Source organism: Balaenoptera ricei, chromosome X (assembly GCF_028023285.1).
Source record: "Balaenoptera ricei isolate mBalRic1 chromosome X, mBalRic1.hap2, whole genome shotgun sequence".
NCBI classification, from domain to species: domain Eukaryota; kingdom Metazoa; phylum Chordata; class Mammalia; order Artiodactyla; family Balaenopteridae; genus Balaenoptera; species Balaenoptera ricei.
The window spans coordinates 120,765,059-120,790,775 of record NC_082660.1 but is presented as its reverse complement, the minus strand read 5'-3'; the positions used below and the strand labels follow the sequence as shown (position 1 = coordinate 120,790,775).

The following is a 25,717-nucleotide window of genomic DNA, read 5'->3' as shown; positions in this document are numbered from 1 at the left end:
CCATGAACCACCCCAAACTGTATAGAAAAGGTTGTGTAGTGCATGCATAGATTTTTCTGGGTAAAGGTCCTGTAACTTTAATCAGCTTCTAGAGGGGCCCAAACAGTACACAGTAGAATTCTGATTTCCTCTGTATTTTCAACAATGGAAGCTGTGGACCTTGGGAAGTTTACTTTTGCATGTTTAAGCCTCAATTTTCATGGCAAGAGGGTAGAAAAGAAAAAAGTAACTTGCGAGGACTGGGCAGGGAAAAACTCCGAAGTGTTCTTTACTTCATAAGTTTTAGTAACATGTTCTGGTTTAGAAAGGGGAAATGGGGACATCAGTGGTAACATCATAAGCTGAAGCAAGGAGGCTCCTACAGGGATTTTTCAGGTCCTTAGAAAAACCAAACTTTAGTATGAATAAAGCAATAGCAAGAATGAAAAATGCAATTTAACTTAGGTCTAGTTTTCTGTTTCTGCATATTAACAACTTTTTTATTTTTGAATATCACAAACTTCAATCGGAATACTTTAAAAAATATTATTCTGCATGCACTTAACAAATCTGACAAAAGACAAGAGTCCAGTTGACTTGTTCACATATATTTAAAATCGGTCAGTACAGATAACCAGACACATTTCACTGCATTGATCTGAGGGCATCCTACCTCTATGCACACGTTGTAACACTACTGGTTAATTACCCTGGAGCAGAGGCAAAATGGAGATGGAGGAATCACCCTCCAAAGCAAGTTTAAGGGATTAAACGTCATCATCATCGTCTTCATCGTCGTCATCACTACTGAGGACAAAGCTGCTGCCTGTGGACAGGGGCCCTTCCTCCTTAACATTCCCTAAATCACCCACAGTCCCTCTCTCATCGGAATCTTCAAACAACTTGTCACTGGCATCGTCATCAAACAACTTCTCGTTGGAATCGTCATCTTCGAACATCTTTTCATCTATGGCTTCAATTTCCTTTCCATCTACATCTTCCTCATCTTCTTTTCCATCTGAATCTTCAAACACCTTTTCATCTGCATCGTCTTCTTCGTCCTTTTCATCCGCGTCTTCCAGACCCTTTTCTTCTGCATCTTCTTCGTCCTCTTTTTCATCCGACTCATCGTCAAATACTTTTTCATACACATCTTCCTCTTCTTCCTTCTCATCTGACTCTTCGTCAAACTCCTTCTCAGAGCCTTCTTCATCAAACACTTTCCCAGAGCTGTCATCTTCGAATTCTGATTTTTCAGAGTCATTTTCCCCTATCTCTTTTTCAAGAACGTTTTCATTAAATTCCTTCTCAGAGCCCTCGTCCTCAAAACCTTTCTCAAGGCCGTTTTCTTCTAACTCTTTTTCAGAGTCGTCTTCAAACTGCTTTTCCGAGCACTCTTCAGACCCTTGTTCTGAGCTGCCATCTTCAGCTGCCTTCTGGGGGCTGGCCTCCTCCTCAGGCTCCTGCTCAAGGCCGTTCTCATCAGGATCTGTTTTGAGTCTCTTCTTTTTGGACTCTCTTTCTGCGCCATTCTCTTTCGACTCTTCTTTAGGACTACCCTCTTCATGCTCTTTCTTGGGGCTGCGTTCTCCGGACTCTCTGTCGGGGAGGTCTTCTTCACGCTCTCTTTTGGGACAGCCTTCCTCAAACTCTCTTTCGAGGCAGCTCTCTTCAGATTCTTTCTGGGGACAGCCTTCTTCAGCCTCCTTTTCAGGGCCACTTTCTTTAGCATCTTTTTCAGAAGCAGCTTCTTCAACTTCTCCCCCATCTTCTGTTTTTTCAAACTTCTTTTCATCTATAGGTTCTTCAAATGCCATTTCAGTTGCGGCTTCTTGAACATTCGTTTGAGATGTGCAAGGGTGCTCTGAAAAATGCCTAACTCTAGAAGGCCCCGCCCTTTCTGGAGCCCAGACGGAATCTGAACGCTGAAGGCCTCTGTTGGCTTCGGGAGTGTTGAGGAAAACCTCCCATCCTCTCAGCCTTTCCTCCCTTTCTCTCGTGGTCTCCTCCACCTGTGTACCCATGGAAACTACCGTTAAAATACGTTGTAGGCCAAAAGAAGTAACAGCGTCTCTGAACATTTCTAATATCGCCAAAAGTACTCTGATTTTATAAGGTATCACTTTTAGGAAATTAAAGCAATTCCCTATCTTCAGTTTCCAACACTTTACATCTTGATTTACTAGAGTTGACCTTATTAAGATCATTTAAATAAACGCCTAATACCACAGCACTGCAGAAATGTCTCATCAATTAAAAAGTTAATAATTGAACTGTCTGCACTTTACAAGACAGAAAGGAAGAGAAGCGCTTTAATTTGTTCTTCTCTTATTGCTATCCTGAGCAAGCCTCAAGACTTATAAACTGATTTCAGACTTATAAACTGAAAGATTGAAACATTTTTCTTTCCGTACTCTGAATATAAAGGATTATTTAAAAGAAGTACTGTTAAACAGATTAAACAGAACTTAAAACTTATGTGAAAAACTGCTAGATCCGTATTTGTTGGTAATGAAACAATTCACGTGCCCTTGACAGTTGCAGAACTCACCTGATAATCTGTAGTCCCATCCCACGCTTGGGCAGTGATTTGACGGCCACCAAACCACCTTCCATTGAGGGTCTGAATACAATAATCAGCTTCCTCCGGATCCCTAAAGGACACAGAGGCCACACCATCAGGGTGTCTCTAGAAAGACAAGGAAGAAAAAGAAGGAATGAATGAGAACATTTAAAGTAAAACATATACATTTGACAAAGTAGGGAAGTAGTGTTCCTTCTGATCATTTGAGCTAAAGATTTTATATGAAGTCTTTCTTCCTTTTTACTGCAGCCAGTAACACGCAGCTAGGTGCTTCTTCAGCTTAACATTGTCTAGCAAAAACCAAGCATGATATCCTTGGAAATGTTCCTGCTGATAACACCGTCTAACGAGACGCAGAACAGTATGGCTGTTAAGAACGTGGACTCTGAAGTTGAACAGCCCTGGGATTAAATCCTGGCTCTGCTACTTACCAGCTCAATGACCTTGGGCAAGGTGCTCAATCTCTAAACTTCCTCATCTGTAAAATGGGTAACTAACCAAAATGGGTAAAATAGCACCTACCTACCTCAGAGGATTTGGAGGATTTAATGAGGTAACATGTAAAGTAGCTGTAGTATGCAATCAATAAATGGTGACTTTTTCAATTATTATGTGTTGATTCTGGATGTAAAAAAAAGGTGAAAAGGGGAACATACAGGAGAGTATTTTTCTTGATTGTTCTTCTCCAAATATGGAAGAAGAAATAATTCAGAAAGAGGGGGAGATGTGGCCAAATAGGGAACCATAAGGTCTCATACATGTCTCTTATACTTTTTTTCACCTGATCATAAACTCTAGAGTGATGATAAAGGAAAATAACCAAGGGATATCACGTCTATCAAAGCCTTCGCTTATAATCCACGTTCATCTAATAATGCTATCTAATACTGCTTACAGATGACTACCACTAGACAGCAGACCTACTACATAAAAACATTTATGTAAAATTTGGAGGCATACTGACATTTGGTAATAACTTATTAAAATGGAAGAAAATTGCTTAAGAAATCATTTGTCCAAGCCATGAACTTACATCAAAGAGAAGGAGCTTCCTAACTTGTCCAAACTTTGAACATTCCACCCGCAGGTCTTCTCTGATCTCGTTCAGCACCAGTGGATCATCCTGCAAAAACACACTTGATTAAAATGGGCTTGCCCCCTTCTTTAAGTATAATTCCTGAGAATCAAATTTCTTACTTTGACAAACCAACGAATAAAAAAAGGTTTTGCTTAAGGTTAGTTGTTTGTCTGCAGTCTACAAAATTAAAAAAATCAAAGTCAAATGAAGTTAGACTACCACAGCTGCTGCTACTACTACAGGTCTGCCCTGCTTTAAGATGGGGAATAGGCAAGTATGGTAGGCAGCACTAGGGGTGTGCAGTGGCAAAGGAGAGGGAAGGGAAGTGTCAGTGGAAATCACAAATAACAGCAGCTGAAGCAGGTGAAGTCCTGTGGCTCATATTAAGTCAGAGACTGCTAATTCCTATGTTCTGCACCAGGATCACGACGACTGTACCGATGAGGAAATTTTATTTTGTGTTTTGCATAGATTCCTATTTACAGAAATGTTGTAATGGGGAGACATATATCCCTTTCATTGACTAAGTGTTCTAAGATTATTCTTTGTGCTTCCACGATTCTATTTTAACTCACAGGGTAAACCTCCCCCATAAGGGTTCCTGTTCATCTTGCCTCCAAGTCCCAATACATGAAAAAGGCTCATAAAAAAGTTATGTTATCAACTTGAATTTCAACTACATACAAATATAAACGAGGATATCCTACCTACAGATTTCTAATGAAGCAGACTTACACTTTTTAGGAAACATATGAATTTGTCTATCTCACGGGTTTATATGTTCCTCACCAACTAAAGAGAACAGCAAAACATGACAAGTGGCTTCTCCTTCCTAAAGTTTTGTCAAAAGGCAAAAATAAACAACTGGTAGGCAGTTACTGAAATCAAATTTAAAATCAAAACTATCAAATCCTATAAATCTGAAGCTTCTAAGAGTACAGCTGGCAGGACTCTGGATTTCTCCCACTTATAAAATCTAACTGTGGAGAATAGGCCAATTTGTTTTATAGAAAATTCTCAGGCCTGAGAGGAATGAGGAATGGAGCATAAACTCCATGTACTCATGTGGTGGCTTTTACGGGGGTGTATGTGTGGCGGGGTAGCTCCTATCAGATTGTGAGCTTTCCGCAGGCAGGAATCTCCTTTGACTGAATTTCGAATACCTCACAGAACACAGCACAGTCTTTCATGCAATGAACAGTCAATAAAAGCTTTTTCAGAGTTTGATAAACTGTTCCTAATAACTCCATTTTATTTACCAAGGGAAATCAGGGTTATATTAAAAACAAACAAAAACTGTTTCAAAATATTTAACACATTTAAGCATGATTCCACTGTAGGGGGAGGGGTGAATTACCATTTTTATTTCTTTATCAAAGTCTCACGACTTTGCTACAAGAATATCAAATTTCAGCCAAAGACTTCCCAGACCTCTGTTTTCATGTTTACCAGCTTGAAAAACAAATATATCTTCACTGTTATATAGTATCATGAGGCTTAAAGATAATAACCCTCTCCCCCGGGAAATATCTTTAACCTAGCTAAGCATGAAAATTTTCTAAAGACAACACTTTGCAAGCAACAGACCCGAGACTAAACTCAGACTGAAACGCTGAAACCTTCAGCAGTCAACACTTAAAATGTTTTTCCAGGGTGATATTTTGTTTTCCCAGAAATAAACCGTATTTCTCATTCTTTTCCAAGCTAAACCTACACTGTCCAAGATAGTAGCCACTAACCACACGTGGCTACCGAGCATTTGAAATGTGGCTAGTCCAAATTGAGGTGTGCTGCAGGTGTGAAATAAACACCAGATTTTGAAAATTTAGTACCAAAGGGGAAAAAAACTTCAATGTAACATAGCTTATTAACATTTTTATGTTACATGTTGAAATTATAATACTTTGGATATACTGGGTTAGATAAAATTCATTATTAAAATTAATTTACCCCGTTTCATGTTGTTTTTGTATTGTGGCTGCTAGAAAAATTTAAATTACACATGTGGCTCACATTATACTTCTATTGGACAGCGCTAGTATACACAATGAGAAACCTACCTTTGCATCTGAGTTTTGGTTCTTCACCTCCTGGTATTCAAATTTGCCAGGCATGAATTTTTTAAATAAGGCTTTGAATTAAATACTGAAAACCCCTTAAAGTTACATTTAAAATATTAGCCTTCACTGTTCACCCTGATACCAAAGAGTATTTCTAGGTATTTTGGTTCTAACACTAGTCAACTGTCTGGAATAAACATATACAGGTATACCTCGGAGATATTGCATGTTCGGTTCCAGACCAGAGCAATAAAGCAAATATTACAATAAAGCAAGTCACACGAACTTTTTTGGTTTTCCTGCTATGTTTACACTATACTGTAGTCTATTAAGTGTGCGATAGCATTATATTTTAAAAAGACATGCCTTAATTAAAAAATACTTTATTGCTAAAAAATGCTAACCATCATCTGAGCCTTCAGCGAGTTGTCATAGTAACAAAGATCACTGATCACAAATCACCATAACAAATATAATAATAATGAAAATGTTTAAACTACTGGGACAATTACCAAAAAAGTGACACAGAGAAATGAAGTGAGCAAATGCTACTGGAAAAATGGCACTGACAGACTTGCTCCATGCAGGGTTACTACAAAAACTTCAATTTGTAAAAATAAAAAAAAAAAGAAGCAGTATCTGCAAAGCGCAATTAAGCGAAGCACAATGAAACAAGATGTGCCTGTATTCCACCCCACAAAAGCTGATTTCTTTCTGACACCCCAGTTACCTGACAATTCAGTTTTTGTCTTCTACTACAAACCTCAATGCTGATCTGTTCTTTAGATTCATATGGAATCTCTGGACAAATCAAACACTCCCCAAAAACATCCAATGAAAGCAGTTTTCCAGTTGAACACCTCTATCCAGAGTTATATAATGTCTACACCAGCGTTGCCCAACAGAACTTTCTGTGTTAAAAGAAGTGAATACTCCATTATCCAATATGGTAGCTACTAGCCACAAGTGGCTAATACACCTGAGGAATTAAATTTTCATTTTATTTCACTTCAATTAATTTAAATTTAACCACATGTGGCTGGAGTCTAGCATACTGGACAGTCTACTACAGTGATGCACTTTTACGTTCAGGCCCATGAGACACTGAGCAAAAAAACAAGACTTCTGACAGGCTCTCATCAAACTCGTCAGACCACACAAGACCAGTCAGACGGGCAAACGAGGGCAGCGCCAAGGGTTTCTCTGCCCGTGAGCTCTGAAGCCCATCACTGCGCTCCCAGCCCCTGTGGTGCAGCCGTCTGAAAACTTTCCTTCAGTTGCAAAGATGCTAAAGAGAAAACGTCTTCTTCCTTGAGTGGATGAAAACACTCTGCCTTGTGAGTAAAAAGGGTTTCATTCAATCATTCTCTCACTTTTTCTTCCTATAAATACTGAGGGCCTACTATGTGCCAATCATGATTCTAAGCACTGGGCATATAACAGCAAACCAGGCAGACAAGAGCCCCAGCTTTCATGGAGCTCACATTCTAACAGAGAAGATCCAGTTACTTCAGATAATAATAAATGCTATGAATAAAATAAAACAGGGTTAATATAAAGGTTCTATAACTCCAAAGTTTATATTAAACCAGTAAAGGTTTTTTTTCTTTAAGCTATCAAGAATTTACAAGCATGGAACTTTTATCTTTAAAAATATCCACTGGAGGAAATTTGTGGGAAGTCAAGGAAGAATAAATATGGCTTTTTGGAGGAAAGAATATTTGTTAAGCTAGGAAAAATTAAGTGTGCCCAGGGTGATAGCTAGACTTAAATTAGGGTCTCAACGAACAACGGCAGGAGGCGGAAACACATAAAGGCAATTGCACAATACACTTCAACTTGCACAGGGCCCAGATACTTCATGAATTAAGTTTGCATTTATATTCATGTCCAAGTGTTAGGAGCATGGAATGTTGTGAATCACGGATCTCAAGTCACAGAAAGTAATAGGTCACCTAATTAAAAAACCAATTATCTACCAGGGAAATAAAATGTAGGTGAATCACAGGAAACTCTGGAGTTGTACCCCGTAGACTAGACACCATGAGCCATCTATGCGTGCCTTTCAAAGTCCCACCTGGCAGGGATAGCACTTCAAAAAGCATCTAGTGTGCATGTGTATATGTGTATTTTTTAAACATGCTTCATTATCACTGCAAGTCTAATGCAGCTCTGCCGTATTTCAAGATGCTTCAGGATTCTAGTCAGAAGAGACACCAAGCAGTATAAATAGACCACAGGTATCTTCCCAATGACCTCAAAAGACACAGACTCCACAGGTGCACGATAAACCCTATCACATCACCATCTGCAGAGATGGAGTTCAACAGACAATTCTGGTGCCCTCTCTAAGGGGGATAAAATGACACTGTCACTCTAAATCTGCTTAACCGCACAAAAGGAACAAGAGTGGGCCTTGGGTGCAACTAGATCATTGGTAAGCCATCTGAAATTTTACATTATGAACATTTTTTTCTTATGTGTAATTTGTTATCATTAATTTCAGAAGTCAGGCAGAGAATAAAGAATTCTTCCACGAATGATCCCATCGGTCTAGGCCAAAACACAGAGATAAGGACAAGAGGCAGAACATAACACAAGGTACCCTGATGGCAATTAATATTCCTTAAACCTCTCTAGTAGCTCTTCCTCCTTTATTCACTTTTATTTGCTGTTCCTAGAATCTTACATGGACACCAATTATTACAAAGTCCTCTTAATAGCCACTAAAGAGTTTTGTAAAGATTAGGTCCTAAAAAAACAACCTTCGCTACTCAAATGTCAGGGGCTGTATTTCATTAACCTAAGGTTTTTTAAGGATCAAACTTTTAGCACTAAAGTGAAGTTTTCATTTCCAAGTGTGAAACTGGTCCTCCCCACCAAAATCAGCCTGCATTGTTGAACTGCACTCAAAATCCACAAGCGACTCCCATAAATCTTTTAAAGATTGTACTTTTAATCATTTCCCATACCAAGTAGCTGCTGTTTGGGGCCACGGTACAGGTTTACCTGCGATACGATTAAAGGAACGCTGGGTTAAACCTGGGAAAATCTGAAACCTTCAGGTGATTCTTGGTATCACTTTCCGACCCTGAAGACTAGATGAACGTGCAGGATGTGACATGAGAAGGATGGGGTGAGGCAAGCTTTGGGCTCCCTTGAAAGAAAGCATATCTATGTTTCTATCAGTAAGAATACTGCTTCCTACCTCAAAATCCATAGGATGAAACATATTTCTGATGATGACAACTCGCTCGTGGCGCATTCGGGACGGGCCAGCTCTTCTCTCAGGTCTCCAATCCAACTGCCTAACGCGACAAAGCAGGAACAAGAAGCTGTGAATTTTGTTTCAGACTTGTCAGAGCGAAAAACAAAAAATGAGCAGTTAAATATAATCCTTTATTGAGCACTTAAATAGTGATAATTATTTGATTCCAAAACAACAATGTGTATTTTAGTCACAGCTCCATTACAACTTTCTGAATAAAAATAATGGTCAGGTGAAAGATGGACGCAGTATCTGAAATCCCCAGAATATATATATATTTTTCAGAACTGCTGGCTGGTTACAAACATTCCAATGAGACTCCTGAAAAATTGCTAATTATTTAGTATCTATGACTATCTAGGAAGAGACACTGAGGCCAAGAAAATGTTCAAATTGTATTGGTTTTTAGGTATTTTACGATTATAAAGAACAAACTGCATTGAAATATGTAAAACTACTCACTCTTTGTTACTACCTTAAATTTTACTGATTTGTTTATAAAATCTTTAGGTATCTATTTTAACGATTCCTGTAAAAACTATAGACATCACAACTAAATGCTTCTTTGATCATTTTATCATTAGTTTAAGCATAGTGTTAGAAGTGTTATTAGAATTCACTCTGATAAAAGTACTTATTTTGGCTCATTTCTTAAAACCAGCATATTTCAAAAAACATATTAAATAAAGGGAATAGAAACTTGATGACTTGTATATACTATACACAACCACACAGTACATGATAAAATGATAAAACCTATCATTTCTAATTTCTAACTCCTACTAACAAACCTGTATGTAAAAATTTAGCTCCTGGTGTAGCTGATCCCATCCACATGAAAAATGAACTAATGGCTCTGGTATATAAACCTAAACCATCTTACTTAATCTGATGTTCAACATTTTCTGTAGAGATGGCTTTCTTATTTCATTTAAGCCCACGTTATACTAAAAATGAATACCCCAGAAAACGAAAACCACCACCACTGCCAAATCATCCTATTACACAGATTACTGAGGGTTTCTGATGATCTAATGAAATTTTTTAATTTTTATTTTATATTGGAGGATAGTTGATTTACTGTGTTGTGTTAGTTTCAGATGTATAGCAAATAAAATTCTTTAAAAATAATCTGTAGGCATACTTGATGGAACAAAACTAGGTGGTTATAGGGAGGGTGGGAGAGAGACGCAAGAGGGAGGGGATATGGGGATATATGTATACGTATAGCTGATTCACTTTGTTATACTGCAGAAACTAACACACCATTGTAAAGCAATTATACTCCAATAAAGACGTTAAAAAAAAAAACCAGGTGGTTATTACCAAAAGTATACTCTAGGATATTTATACGAAATCTTTCAAAATGGAAAAAAAAAAAAAAACCACAAACTTTTGTTGCATAGACAGCTTTTTCTTGTAGTCTTTGCACTTCTTCCTCTTCTTTGAGGCGTCGTACTCCCCCTTCAGTTGAAACTTTGCCACCTCCACATGTAATTTGTAGCCTCTAATTTCATCGTCATCCAAAAGTTTTAATGCAAGATCCACAGATTCTCTCTTTGTAAAGGGAAAGCAAGCTACAGTCAGTAAGTTACACACTGAAATGAAGCTTCAGCAGGAGTGTTTTAGATGAATGATGACTATACATAAAATAAAGATTTAAATGTAACTACCTACATGGGAATAAAGAACTACAGAGCACGTATCAGAAAATGTGTACTTAAGACATAGCTGTCCTCAACCAGTTATGTGAACCTAGGCAAGTTATTCAAGCTCCCTGAGCCCCAATTTCTTCATCTGTAAAATGGGAATGGAAATGCCTTCTTTGCAGGGTTCTTGACAAATTTAAACGAAATAAGGCATATAAAGGATAGTGACTGGCATACAGTAGGTACTCAATAAGTTATACCATTACTGGAATAGTAGTTTTGCCTCCTGGAATCTCAATTTCTCCTCTATACAATGAGGTAAATGGACTTGCGTGATTTCTAAGGTGCATTCCAGTTTTAAAATTCTAAAAGTTTCCTACTTAAAAGACTAGATGACTCAAGAAACTGGGAATAGCATAGTCAGCCTTTAATCTTTTGTGTTCACCAATTAAAATGTAGGTCTGTGATATACTGGGAACAAGATGATTATCTGATAGCTTGAACACTACACACACTTGAGGATTCTGGGTCCTATACAAAGGGGGCAATTGTCAGCTCTACACAGATTCAAAGATCTGAGGACCTGAGGAGAACTCAAAAGGACAACTGAACTCTGCCATGCAATTAAATATGGATCCTGGAACAATTAACTATATTCTTCTGGAACTCAATTTACTGGTTTGGCAATCTTGCACTTTTATGGGTCATAAATTTGACATATCAAATTTGTCAAAACCCCATTTTTCTCTTCAAAATTTTAAAACCCAATCAAACCCCCTAAGAATCTGTTCACAGATTTTTAGTAATCCTTGAAGAACTTATAATGCATTCAATCTCCTTACATTTGAAAATTACATAAATATCTTCCTATAATGGTCGTACTCATGTGTGAGCCCATCATGTTCAAGAACCAGATCAAAAACCTATCTCCCCCAAAGCTTGTCAGCTTAATCTTACCCGCCCTCTGATTTCACTGAAATGTTGTATACTTGCAACACACTTGTGATGTTGGTACTGTTGTTTCATCACTTTGATTTTGCTTTGTAATTATTTTCAGGTTCCATGACACATGTACACGCCATCATTGTACCCATTTCTTTTGTACCATGCAGTAATGCGTAACACATGCTCCTAAGGGGACAGGTGTTCCAAAAATGATGGCCGCCTTTGGCACTGAGCTTCCCCCCATGCCATTTATGGTATCAGGAATACATAAAGTTCTGCAAATGTCTGTTAATACCACTCTCTCTTCTCTCTCATTCAAAATATATTTCAAAGCAGTAAGCATAAGTTAGCACCTTTATGGTCTAATTCAGGGGTCAGAAAACTTTTGTAAAGGGCTAGTGAGTAAATATTTTAGGCTGTGTGGGCCCTGTGGTCTGTGTTGCAACCACTCAACTCTGCTGTTGAAATGTGAAAGGAGGTACAGACAAATGCGTAAATGAATCAATGTGGCCCGGTTACAATAAAACTTCATTTACAAAGACAGGCAGTGGGCTGAAGTTTGCCAAACCCTGGTCTAATTCATTCCAATGGGCAAATAAAATGTTACTGGCTTTCTTTTTTCTGCGAAATTTTAGAATGTGTTCTGCATTGATTATATGCATACACTCCTAAAGAGATCTTTGCAGCAAGAATTTTTTTAAGACAAGAGAAGTACCTCGGTCATATGACTTACATAATACCCTGACCTGGTAACATATTTTCTTACAAGAGCGCGTGAATAACCTTACCAATGTGATACACACAGGCACAATCTGAAACAACAGTTTTCTTCACATCCTGTTTTGAACAGCTCTCACTCTTGGTTATCATCTATACAAAATTATAGCCCTGGTTCCTGAGTTAAAAATGGAGATAGGAAAATGGAAAAAAAAAAAAAAAAAGAAACGGAGATAGGAGAAACTTACTTGACCACATAACTAACCTTCAAATAACAGCAAAGTCCATCTCCTTTAAGATTTCCTTGATTATCTTTGTAAAGCTTGACCTTAAATTCTTCTGTGTGAGGATCTCTCATAATAATGCCAAACTTGGACATGAGCTGTATAAATTCATCCACTGTAATATCTGGAGGCAAACCTATGACGTTAGGGGGAAAAAAATTATAAAGGCATCTAAAACAAAGGTGAGGATTACTTAGGGATTCTACCAATTCGAAATCCATAACTTGGATGAGTGCAATTTTGATTTTCTAAAAGTATGTAAAAATCTCACATCTATAGACGTGAAGAAATGTCATGTTTTAATGTATTCAAATATACATTAAAATCATGCTTTGCTTAGGCCTTGTATCAATGAATCTGAAGGGGCAAACAGCTGTGAGTTACCTAAAGCAGACAGAAAGGATGGCACGCAAAGTTACATACACTTAATTTTTCTCAGTTTCATAAAAAAACAACATATCCCTCACTCACATAAATGGCTGAACAAATAATGACACAACGATACAAAATAGAATTCAGAGAAACTGAAAACTAAAAATCACTTTGTGAAAAATCTCGAAATCAAATATTTTCTACTCTAAATGTGGTTAAAAAGGTATACATACCAGACACATACACATTTGTGTTTCTGTCCTCTTCAACATGAAACCATCCTAAAAATCAAAATCGAGTAAATAAATAAAACACATGCCAGAAAAGGTAAGAGTCCCATTATGAAATCCTGACAGTGTGGCAGTTTCTCAAAACTTCCAGAAGCTTTTTCTTACCCTTAGAACAAGACAGATTAAATCAAATCACTGTCCAGCTTTCAAAGTATTTGGATCTTTGGACAAGTAATTCGTTTCAGAGCCCAGTCTGAAAAAAGATGGCTAGTTTATCTTGGTACTTTATGAATCTGATATTACCTTAAAAAAACCTCACCCTTGCACTGACTTTAGGCCTTGGCATAAGTGGCTTCTGACTCCAATCTACTGTGTTAGACCTGGCCAAGCTGAAGCAAAATTGACTTCTTGAGTTTAATTTAATTAAACTCAAAAAGGACAAAAAAAAAAACCCCTTACAAACAGAACTTTAGATAATCTCCTAATGACGGCTCTATTTTGCAAAGGAAGAAACTGAGAACTGAACTGAATTGAAAGAGCCCACCGGATGCCCACAGGTTAGTGAGAGAGCCAACATATGAACCCAAATAATAATATTTAAAAAACCCATCTTATGATTCTGTCAAAGCTATTTTATAATTCTCCCAAAAGTAACTATATATACACACACACTCATATTTTTAATTTTTACACTCATGTTTGCAAGCTAAATCCACTTGCCTGATTCACCCTTTCTCTTTTCTCCCCTCTTTTTGGTATCACTGGGTTCGGGGGATTTTCTTTGCGGAGGTTCTTCTGCAGTCCTAGCACTGACATCTTGGACATTCGCAGTAGAACTAGACGCACCATCGTTAGGAAAGCCATAATTGGCCTGATATGTAGCAATAAAATCTTCAGTGATCTAAACAAGAAATTTAGCACACACACATAAATTCAAAAATGATTTCCTCACGCAAAAAGTTTACAGTGTTAAATAACAGCATATTCAGTAATACAACTTAACATACAAGTGTTTCTGTGTCAATGCAAGAACAGTCACCTTATATAGAAAACTGCACACAAAATAATAAAAAATTAAGACATGGGTACTTGGACTATCAGCACAAAAGTCTGAGATACTATTAAAGGCATTTTAAGTTGGCACCTTTTCTAGTTGTTTTATTTGTAAATTACTATCTCTGCAGTCTACTTGACTAAGGCTACAAATAAATATAACAAAGGAAGTATCAGATAACAATAAACAGAATAAAAACCAACAGTCAACTAATAATCTAACAACAGGATCAAATTTTCTTTTACTATATGGATGAACAAAAGTATATCTACTCTAAATATTTAAATACCTGTAGGCAGAGAACACAAAGAGTAGAACTCTGATTTGGTGTGTAAAGAATGGGGCTAACAATTATAAAATTAAATGCTATTTTAACACCGTCACTAATTAAATCACATTATCATTTAATGTCAGAACAAATCAAGAACAAATCCAACTCACAACCATCCTCCTGGCTCTTAGGGAAAAAACACAATTGCACAACAAAAGAAATATAGTTATATCTTCACACCAATCAATGTTAGGCACACACAGGAATGAGGAAAATTTAAAACTTGAAGTTTGAAGAGGTATGGGCTTCCATAACATAAAAAGATAGAGCCACAAATTAATCCATTATCAGACGATTGTTAAAGTACTCTGAAGGCTGAAGAAACCAAATATGCACTCTAGCTGGCACCACCAGCAGCCAAGTGAAATAGTAAGTTTAACAATTCGGAGGGATTGGAACATACACACAAATACAAAGTGGGAAAGAAAAAATGTGAAATAAATAATTAAAAAATCACACTCAAATTACACAATGGAGACACAGTTTGTATTACTGGCTTGCAAGTCTATTACTGTGCGATAAGTATCCTTTTTTTCCACCCATACCGTGAGACTTTGATTAACAGGGTACTTTGACCAAAAAGTTTAGAGACCCAAGATTAACATCAGTCCTTTCACCTTCAAGCTAAAATAGAATACTTAACAATTTCCAAGTACTCTAAATAAATATGCTCAGATCTTTTCCATCCATATTCTGTGCACCTCTTGTCATATTCCCGTGGTAATATGGTTCAAACATACGTGTCTAGGGACAAAATTTAGTAGGAAAGTAAAAAGAGGTGCAAAGTTCAATCAGTAAAGAATTATCAATTTATCAATTTTTCAAATCAAGAAGCTGAATTGTGCACATAGCACATCAGCTAAACATCTGAATTCCTAGGATAAGTAAGATTGAGACTACGTGAGATTAACATCGACTGAATTTGCTCTTGGTGTTTTTCCTCTTTGCAATAAAAAGCAGTCACCAACTGTAACCTTCATAGATAAAATTTATAAGGCATGGAAAAGGCTTAATAATTAAATTACATTGAAGCCATCTCCCTAAAGATTTCCGTTCCTTTACACGTCGGTTCTGCTACAGACACAACAAAAAGAAACGTCACTATCCAGAGGGGCTCTAACCCAGGACCTCAGCAAAGAAAACGTGAAAGGAGCGCCCCGCGAGGCTGGCCAGGCGGGCCCGCTGCGCATCGGCGCCCGTGCGACTTTTACCTTGGGGAACCAAGCCTTCTTGTCCAGGTCCCACTCGTATGGGGTGTCAGTCGACTGCTGCCGGAAAGAATCGTTTTCTCCACCGGGATCTTTCTCGGTGTCGCCGTCCTCAGTGCCTCCGTACAATTCTTGCATTCGCAACTGCTCATCAAACTCGTCGTTCTCATCCAAGTTGTTGCAGCTCATGTTGCCGACTTAGCCCAGTGGCAGGGTCCGGGAGAGCGAAGAGGCCGAACTGACGCTGGAGGGGAACAGAGAAAGGGAGGCTGGCCGTGCTCAGCCCGCGCCCCCCCCGCCCGCCTCCCCGCGGCGCCCCAGCAGCCCCCGGGAAGTCAGGGCCGCTCGCCAGCCGCACCGCCCCCCGCCCGCCGCGCGCACGCGCCGCTGCTCCCGGCCCCGCCGCCCACCTGGCTCGCCCCGCTGGGTCTTGACACCGCCGCTCGATCCACAACGCGGCGGGAGCGAGCACAAGGTGCTCTGTGCTCCCCGCCGGCCGGGTCTAAGACGACTGCGGCTCCCGCCGCAACGTCTGGAAACCGCTTGACAACGGAGGCCCGCTCATGCTAACGCAGTCGCCATTGTGGACGCGTCGCGACGTCGCGGATCGCGCAGACACTCCCCCAGTGGCGTCAACAGGCGCCGACGCGGGCAGGCGGCGTGGACCTCGGGGGGCGGGGCTCGGGGGGCGGGGCTCGGGGTCTGCGCTGCTGCCGGGCGGTGATGCCCAGCTGGGACTTCCTGGCGCGGCGCCTCGGGGCCGTCTGAGTCCACGGGGTCCGCGGCGGGCCGGGGCGAGGCGGTAGCCCGAAGGCGTGGGAAGGTTCCCCCTCGGCCGGCGCCGGAGCAGGCGTCGAGGCGGCCGCCATCTTGAGGGAGTGGACCGGGCGGGCGGGACAGGTCTCGGTGCGAGAGAAAGGCGCGCCTCCTTCGCCCGGAGGCTCCTCCTCCGCGTGGGAAACGAGTCTTTTCGCTTGTTTCGTTACGATTTCACTAGGAGAGGCGCCGGCTCTGGTTAGCCCGAGTTCCTAGTACAGGGTCTGGTGTCTAGTGCGTGTGTGGTGAGTGAATGAATGAATGAACGAACGATGGGTGGAAGGACCAACCTTCTTTCCAAGCCTCTGCTCCCTCCTTTATCTCTCCGGTACCTTCCTCAGGCTGGAGATGTCTCTGGAAAGGAAGGGCAGCAGTTGCCTGCCCCTTGTACTCCATGATTCAGACGTGCTCAAGCTCCAAACCTAAAACTTTTAACATCCAGTGTGCACACCACCTTTACTGCCCCACTAACGTCGTTTTTTGATCTCTTAGAAAAAAACATGCATGCAATAGAACTTGCGTGCATTTTTATAATATAGATAACATGAGTTTTATTAGGCTCATTTAAGCATTGCTAAATATTTCTTCCAGGATTCAAAAATAGTGTACAGCTGTTTTCAGCAATGTGTTTATTGGGCTCCCATTTCATTCCTGAGTGAGTTCACAGCATAGGTGATAATATGCTACGCAGCCCTGCTGCACGTGACACTGAGCGCCTGCTCTATCCACAGACCCCTCTTCGCAGGTGGCCAAAAAGGTTACTTCCCATGTGACCCAGTCACGGGCTACCCAGAGGCCTGTGAGGTGACCTGGTAGGGTAGCCCCGCATTCTAGACTGAATTTGACTCACTGAGCCAACAAGCCTCTCCCAGAAAGAGGGTTGAGTATGGAACAGACAGGGACATGGTCAGAGTAGCCCAGAAGCAGGGAGGCCCACACAGGGAAGGTAGTAAGCAGAACAGAGGCCTTCTGTGGAGAAGTTCTCCAGGGGTGAGAGGAGAAGCTGAGGCAGTGACAGAGGGTCATTGAGTCACCGTAATAGTGGAGTAGTGAGTTGGGACCTAAGTATGCTTGTACCTACAATGGCATTCTACTTGGCCACTGGCCCTGACAGTTTTGTTTTTTTAATTTTTAATTTATTTTTTATTTTAATTTAGTTTTTTTGGCCGTGCCCCACGGCGTGCAGGCTCTTACTTCCCCGACCAGGAATCGAACCCGTGCCCCCTGCAGTGGAAGTGTGGAGTCCTTAACTACTGGACCGCTAGGGAATTCCCAGTTTTTTTCTTTTTTTTTAAGCAACACTTTTGTCTCTATGAGGCCTGGTTCCAGTTCTTATTTCCTTGTGGATTCCTAGAATTAAATCCCTAGTAACTGAGGTAATCTGGAAGTATCTCTTTATAACCTGTTCTTTTTTTATATAAATTTATTTTATTTATTTATCTTTGGCTGTGTTGGGTCTTCGTTGCTGTGAGCGGGCTTTCTCTAGTTGCGTCAAGCGGGGGCTACTCTTCGTTGCGCTGCGCGGGCTTCTCATTGCGGTGGCTTCTCTTGTTGCAGAGCATGGGCTCTAGGGGCACCAGCTTCAGTAGTTGTGGCGCACAGGCTTAGTTGCTCCGCGGCATGTGGGATCTTCCGGGATCAGGGCTCGAACCCGTGTCCCCTGCATTGCCAGGTGGATTCTTAACCACTGCGCCACCAGGGAAGTCCCTATAACCTGTTTTTATTTCCAAGATTTTTTGCAAGAAACATTCAAGTTAACAAGCAAAAAGGGGGGTCCTTTGTTATTATAAGGATGGGGGTAGCTCCCGAAACTCCAGGAATGGAATACAGATGGGCTGCACAAGGGGCTGCTGGACCCAGGAAGACAAAACCCAGACAGCCGGCTTCTCCCTGAACATCACGTTCGTTCTTCTCTGTGAGGGGTGATCTGTGCTCTACTCCTGGCCTAATAGGCCACCGACTTCTTGGTGGATAAAAATTCATTAACCTACAAAAGCAGAGACTGCCTGGACAGAGAAGTCATCTACCTGGCCTAGGAAGTCTTTCTGGAAAATTACTGAACTATACCAAAGTAGATTTTTTTTAATGGCCCATTCAGGCTCACTCTGTTCGGGAATTTTCCTGTCCCCACTTCGTGTAATCTCAAGACTTAGTGGAAATAAAAGTAACTCCTTCTGACAAAAAAAAAATTGATGGATCCCTGACTTAAGATGGTAATAACTGCAGAAATTCTTTAAACCCAAATTTGCTATTGTCAGTAGGTATACCAGTATTAAATGTTTTGTAGTACTATCAACTTCAATGACAAAGACTTACCTAAGTTTGTGACTTTGTTTTCCTGCTTTGTAGCATATTATATTATTATGGTCCATTATTCTAAGTCTTGGGTCAGGGCAGGCCCTGAGCAAAATTGAGAAGTATACAAAATTTGTTTTTCATGTGTTCCCCCGTGCCCCCATTTAGGACCCTCTCCAAAGAAGCGAAATGTAGTAACATTGCTGCACACAATAGTCCGTGTGAAAAAAATTGTGGATATTGGGGCCTACTTGTAAGTTTAGCTCTGACAAGGATAATCTGTTAAAAATAAGACCACCCTCTCCAAAAAAAATCAAAGCAAAGCCATGAATTTTAATCCCAATTCCCCAATTCTGGACGGGAGGCTGATGCCCTATAAAGCCATTCAGGGATTTATTTTATATCAGACCCCTAAGTCACCTAGGGATTACTGAGAATGAAGAAAATCAAAGTTCTTGGAGCTCTAGTTTTATCAACTGCTAAAAAGCTCGCTTAGCTTTTGTAATCTGGTACTTTGATCAAGTTATTTCTAAAATATTATGCTTAGGAGAATAAAGATGTAATTTTTACCCAGAGTAAGGAAAATAGTAAAATATTTTGGAGTTTGGCACTTGAAAATACATTTTGGAGTTAAAATGGGTTCTCAGTGATATTCTGTCAGAAGTATTGTTTTTAGAATATAAAGTTACACAGTCATTTAAAACTTTATTTCATATTTATTTTTCTCCCCTTGTTACAACATCCAACCCAAAGCAATACTAATACAATTCTAACACCCCCCCCCCACTTTAAGTAAACCAATTTTACTTAAATGTAAAGTCTAGTGTTAATATATATCCCCTTTTCGAGCCACATCTTTAAGCAAAAGTTCACAATTACACAAGCCATTTAAAGAAAGCTCAAAGCTACCAAAAGCACACCCCAAAATCAAGTTTTTGAAAATTCAAATTTAACTATCGATTGTGCCAAACATATGCTTTAATTTGCCCCCAAGAAAACATTTTCTGAAAGCACAAATCTAAATCTGACACGTCTATTGACAACTGTTGTTTGAAATAATATTTATTAACAAGCTTATAGTGTTAGCAAGTAGGAGCAGAGGATAGAAAATCCTCTGATTTCCAAGGGCAGAGATTAATTAGGTCATACTCTTACAGGATTTAGGCACACATCAGGTTTAAGGTAGTCAAGCAGGAAGATGATCTGATAGTAACTGCACACCCAGGTGTTAGGGATCTCATGTGGTACTTCTGCATTTTTTAGAAAGAGGGCACTGCTTACCAGAAAGAAATGAATTTCCCTCAAGGAAGAATTTCAGACACTGGCAGGCTCACAGGTTTTTTGACAGGGGTCCTTCTTTGGAGCCCTCAAATGACACCATAAACATGGCCACTTATTCTGCCTATGAAGAAGGCAAGTTCTTCACAATATTTGTGAAAGATAACTTTGCCCAATTATCAATCAATGGGAGTTGTAACTCCAGAACTACCTTAAGTCAGTAAGTGCTGACCTAGTAAGGCAAACACCCTGCCCCAGATCCTTACTCGCTACTTTATACTCACTGAGCCCAAAACGTTGTCATTGCCATTGCACAGCTTTAGTTCTAATGGAATAGAGATTAATGGAAGAGGGTAGTCAAAAACAAACCCTGTGAAGGTTTATCTTTTAGGACTTTGTTTTTTAAGAAAACTGCAGAAGGGATGTTTTACCTCTCTTTGAGCCCCTTTTCATATGCAAAGTATAATCTGTAGATTTACACCACATAATAAACACAGTTTTATGCAAATCACAGGAGTATATGCGAAATTATAAGCATCAGAGATGTGATGGAAACATATTAGATTTTTAAGTGTCATCTTGTTTATTTCACTTCACCTCCTATTCAACCTCTTATAGGACCCACTGACATACGCAGATATGTCTTTCTACGCCTAGTGGGGCTCTGTTTTATTTAGAAAGCCCAATAATGTTCGCTAATGCTTGTAGATTGAAGAAAATCATGGTTTGTCTGATCCTTCCCTCCTAAGATTTCAGCACAATTCTCAAGCAACAAAAATTCTGACACCATACACCTACACACAGCTCAGAGTCGAATACACACGCTGGGAGGAAAAATACTATTTTTAATTGAAAAGCTAGACTCTGTCATCTTCCTTCTTCACACTACAGCCAGCGAACACGGACACACTAATTCCAGACACCTGAGTGCTTGCAGCACCCGGGACCCTTCCCATCACGGCCAGGTTGTCAAGAGGGGTATCGGCAGCAGGAGGGTCAGGCAGCTCTGCCTTGCAACAGAATAACTGAGCTTTAAAATGCTGCTGGAAGGTTTTGCTCAGCCAGTAAAGAGCAAAGGGGTTTACACAAGAATTGCTGAAAGCCAGAACCCGAGAGAAAATGGTGACAATGAAGTGAATGGCAGAGGGGTCCACGTAGGTTTGAGAAGTGAATGAGCGGTAGAGGTACAGGAGGTGATTCGGCAACCAGCAGAGAGCAAACAGAGCCACCAGCACCAACACCGTTTTGGCAATTCGCTTTCGGGATTCAATCTATAGGGGGAAGAAAAATGGCAAAAACAACAACCAAGAAAACAAAACAAAACAAAAACCCAAACAAAACAAACAAACAAAACAAAACAACAACAAAAAACAAAAACAAAAAACAACCGAAAACCCAAACAAAAACATTTAGCTGGCAGAGATTTTAAAAAGCCATTCTCTAGATTTACATAGAAATTTACAGTTAACAGGCTGGTGTCCCTTTGATCGTGCAGGTGAAGGAAGTCAGCCCGTGGCTAGAGGATACAGCAAGTTAATTGACATGGTAACCTGTGATCTTGGTCTCTGATTAGCTCTAATTCAGAGACTCCCATTCCTGGTTTTGAGATACTCTAGGGTGTCTGTAATTATCTCAAGCAGTGTTGTGGAATTATCGAAAATTTAATTTAATTAAGAAATAGATGCTATACAAACCTGCTTTCACTGCATCAGCAGAGGCTGACTAGGTTAGAATAGTCTTCTGGGGTTTATGAAAGTTGCTAAATTGGTACCAAAAATTGTTGTTAATGTATAGGAATTCTAACTATATAGTCAAAGGAATAAAAATCAATGTGCCACCCTTCATGTATGAAAATAATCCTACCTGCACCTCTTAATAAGAGAAATGAACCACATTAAGTGAAGACATTGCCTGTAGTCACAGATAGAGCAAAGATAACTGTTCACATGGGCATTAAAATGCAACTTTAGCCTCCTGACCACCACTGTTGAAGCAACTGAATGTACTAGCTCAAAAAAACAAAAAAAAGCGCTGAGCTCTGCACATACTCGTTAAGAGGTAAATGGAATCATCTCCTCCCACCCAAGAAAGATAGAAATCCTGTTGGGTTTTTTTAATCAAATGGAACGATGTTTTGCCAATATTCTTTTTATTCTGTTCATATTTATGAGAGGAGAGCACACCTGGGTCTTGCAATGGTCTTAATCAAGCTTCTGTGAATCACTGTGTTCTCTTGCCATTGGCACTGCATCCCTCGAGATAACCCCTCCGCCCAGTCTGCTCATCTGTGTGTAAGTGGTTTGCATTGAATAATGTTATGGCTTCTTGCCAGTTCTACCATCCTGTGTTTTTCTAAACAAAAGATGCTTCACTTTATAGTCTCACCTTGTGTGATGTTTCTCACTATTCTGTGGGGTGATTTTTGACTGATCCCAAACTTCAGCTTTCTAATAATAGTAGTCCTACCGCTTATTGAATGTTTACTCTGCAGCAGTAACTATGCTAAGCATTTCATATATATCATCCAGACCTCATTTTCATTTTATACATGAGGAAAGTGAGGCTCAGAGATGTTAAGTAACTTGCTCAAGATTGCTCAGCTGGTATGGAATTAAATCTTGGGTCTGACAGACTCCACAGCCCATGACCATAACAAAAATACGATACTGCTAAAGTATTTATTGCTCAGGAGTGCAAAAGGAGGCATTTCCCTTCTAAATTCATGCGTGGGTCCTGATTAATACATACCTGCTTGCGGGCATGGCTTTGTTCCTCAGTAGGTATGTTCAAGGTGCTTTTGTAAAGAGTCCTAGCAATCAAAGAGTAATAGACAGAGATAATCGAAAGTGGAATAATGTAGAACACTAAGAAGCACAGCAGAGAATGTATCTCTTGCAGGAGCCTCTCAGAAACAGGATAAGAGGCACACAATTCAAAGGTCATATTTTTGTCGGGATCTCGAAGAGTATATACATTTGAAAATATAGCCTCTGGTAGAGCAATGATCATAGACACGATCCAGATGCAGCCAGCTTTGGCACAGGTCTTCAGGATGGCATTGGGGGGCTGACGCTCCAAGGGCTTCACAACTGCCTTGTATCTAGAAACACATAATCATAGCAAAGGGCAAAATCAATATCAAAATTACAGAATCTTAAAGTTAGAAGTGATCTCCGTGGTCATCCAGTTCTACCTTCTTATCCCATATGTATATAACCAAGTCAACATTAACCAACTGGAATTGGTTACGATTTCAAATACACATAATACATCCCAGTATTTTATATTGATGCTAATCACTTTTTCCTTTATTCACTGTTATGAGATATTCCAGATTTGCAATTTTTATAATTTTCTTGTAGACCCTCTATTTAGGGCAAATAAATATTTTTCGGCATGATTTTGTGTGTGATGGAGAGTAATTCACTACCTGTGCATTACCTTGTGTTCTAAAAGACTTCCTTTTTATGTAAGTGACTGATGTTAAACCTAATTCTCCTTTCCTTGTGAGAGAGCAGTCATCAACCTTCCTAGAAAAGAATTCCATGAGTTTATGCAGGAAAGAGGAGAGGGTTAATTTCTTCCCTGTTCATAAGTGCTAATTTCTTGCCCAAGCCGATCCAATCTGTAGGTAGATTTAGGGCAAGGCAAGGGTGAAATCGGAAACCCTGTACCCATGAAAAGATGCCTCCTTATTCTGACAAATCCACCTTAAAATCTACAGCCTTTAAGTAAATCTGCCCTCAAACAGAATATAAAACCAGTCAAAGCAAAATTCCATAAAAGACACAGGGAAAGCTTTTCCTCCTCTCAGATTCCAGAATCTGAAGAAGCTTTTCCTTCTGTTACTGCCAGGCATTGATTACTTACAGGCTTCTTGCAGGCTTGTTAAAGCATCACTTTTAACATTTGGAGCCTCAATTTTTCTTCATGCTTTCACAGTTATCATTCTACAATAGGCACAGAAAGACCCAGTACGCAGACTGAAAATATCCTAACAGAGCCCAAACACCCTGGCTGCCAGGGGTTCTCACACGCTCCATCCACAGAGCTCTAAAAGTCAGCCGGGATTAATTTATGTCTGGAAATGAGAATGTCATTGAACGCCTATAGAAAAAACAAATACAATTAAGTGATGACATTACACTGAATTACCAGGAAGCTGAAAGCCTCACCGTTTTTCTGCCATTAATTAATTTGATGCATTTCAAATAAATTAGATGCATGTATCTTTTTACCATTCTTCCAGTAGACAGTAATGTGTATGTGGTCAATTTCACACCTATGTTGATGTTTTAATGTTGACAATATTGCACCACTAGGCTGCACTAATGTATAAAGAAAGAATTGTTTTTCTTTTACACCTGGAATAATTTGCCTTAATAAACCGGGGGGAAAAACACCGTTCAGTATTCTTTCAAACAAACAATTACACTTCAAAGAAAATAAATGATCCCTGAAGCACACAATTTCAATCTCTCGTCCGATGCTAACACAGGAATTTTAATATTCTTACACCAACTTTTATTTAAAATGCCCCCCAATTTTTCAATCTTACATCCAGGTTACAGAGTGTGAGAAAAGCAGAATAGTAGCCAGTGAACGTTCCGTACAAGCTTTCCTTTCTTTTCGCCTAATTTCACATCCTGGCAAATATAACTGAGAAAAGAAACCCACCTGTCAGCACTGAGAATTGTTAACGTGAACACTGATACACCAACAGAAGTGAGCCGGATGAAAGAGAGCACCTTACATCCAATTCTTCCGAACAGCCATCCCTCTGCAAGGTAGTGGGTTGCATCGACTGGCACACAAGTTAGCAGAAGTAAAAGATCTCCAAAAGCCAGGCTGGTGATGAAAATATTGGGAACTGTTTGCATGGATTTGGTCTTGAAAAAGACTTTGATGAGAATAGCATTTCCAAGTATGCCCACTGAAATGATCACAGCATAAGTGATATAGATGGCACACAATGCTTCTATTCCTGGAGAGTTGTCTCCGGTCCTTCCTTTATTTGTGGTATCATTAGGAACGACAGGGCTTGATGATTCTGTGTCATTTGTGGTTGAAATTAAAGTCTGATTAGGTGACTGAGGCTGCCTTTGAGACATTTCTTCTGAAGCCTATGCCTTTAATATTTCTTCTGCTCAGTTCAAATGTAGTTGATTGTCACGTCTAATGCCTACGTCTAGTAACGAGATGGTAGAGCAACAGAGCAGAATGGCAAGCAAATCCAAGACACCCGGATACTCCTTTCCTTCAGTTGTTCTTTGTCTCCCAGCATGCTTGGCTAAATGCTTACCGATCTGGCACTGGAGTGTGGGAGGTGGAGGAGTTTTATCGGCGTTTCCATGACAGAAAGAGGGGGGTTTGGGAAATGCTCTGCAGTTGCTTGTTCTTCCCTGTTGGGGAATCTTATGGACTACCTAGATGTTATTAAACAATACTTATTGTTTATTAGAATCACTCTGTTTCCATATCTAACCACGAAGATCTGTGTAGGTTTTGTCAATTTTCATCCATTTCTCTGCAATCAGAAGGTGGTCTAGTGCACTCTCTTTTACAGGGT

General features: G+C 39.9%; 2 protein-coding genes across 2 annotated transcripts; both read right to left on the bottom strand.

Annotated features, from left to right (window-relative positions):
- Positions 1-571: 571 nt before the first annotated feature.
- HTATSF1 (HIV-1 Tat specific factor 1) lies at positions 572-16,379 on the bottom strand. The gene is made up of 10 exons (XM_059911224.1): positions 16,170-16,379; positions 15,763-16,003; positions 13,887-14,067; positions 13,170-13,217; positions 12,546-12,700; positions 10,363-10,526; positions 8,910-9,009; positions 3,597-3,686; positions 2,531-2,668; positions 572-1,991 (listed from the first exon to the last, which is right to left on the bottom strand). The coding sequence occupies exons 2-10, from the start codon at positions 15,946-15,948 to the stop codon at positions 747-749; spliced, it is 2,307 nt and encodes a 768-aa protein (XP_059767207.1). The 5' UTR covers positions 15,949-16,003; positions 16,170-16,379; the 3' UTR covers positions 572-746.
- A 4,626-nt stretch (positions 16,380-21,005) lies between these two features.
- Positions 21,006-25,259, bottom strand: BRS3 (bombesin receptor subtype 3). The gene is made up of 3 exons (XM_059911431.1): positions 24,826-25,259; positions 22,897-23,248; positions 21,006-21,419 (listed from the first exon to the last, which is right to left on the bottom strand). Exons 1-3 carry the CDS (start codon positions 25,257-25,259, stop codon positions 21,006-21,008), a joined length of 1,200 nt encoding a protein of 399 aa, XP_059767414.1.
- Between the last annotated feature and the right edge of the window lie 458 nt (positions 25,260-25,717).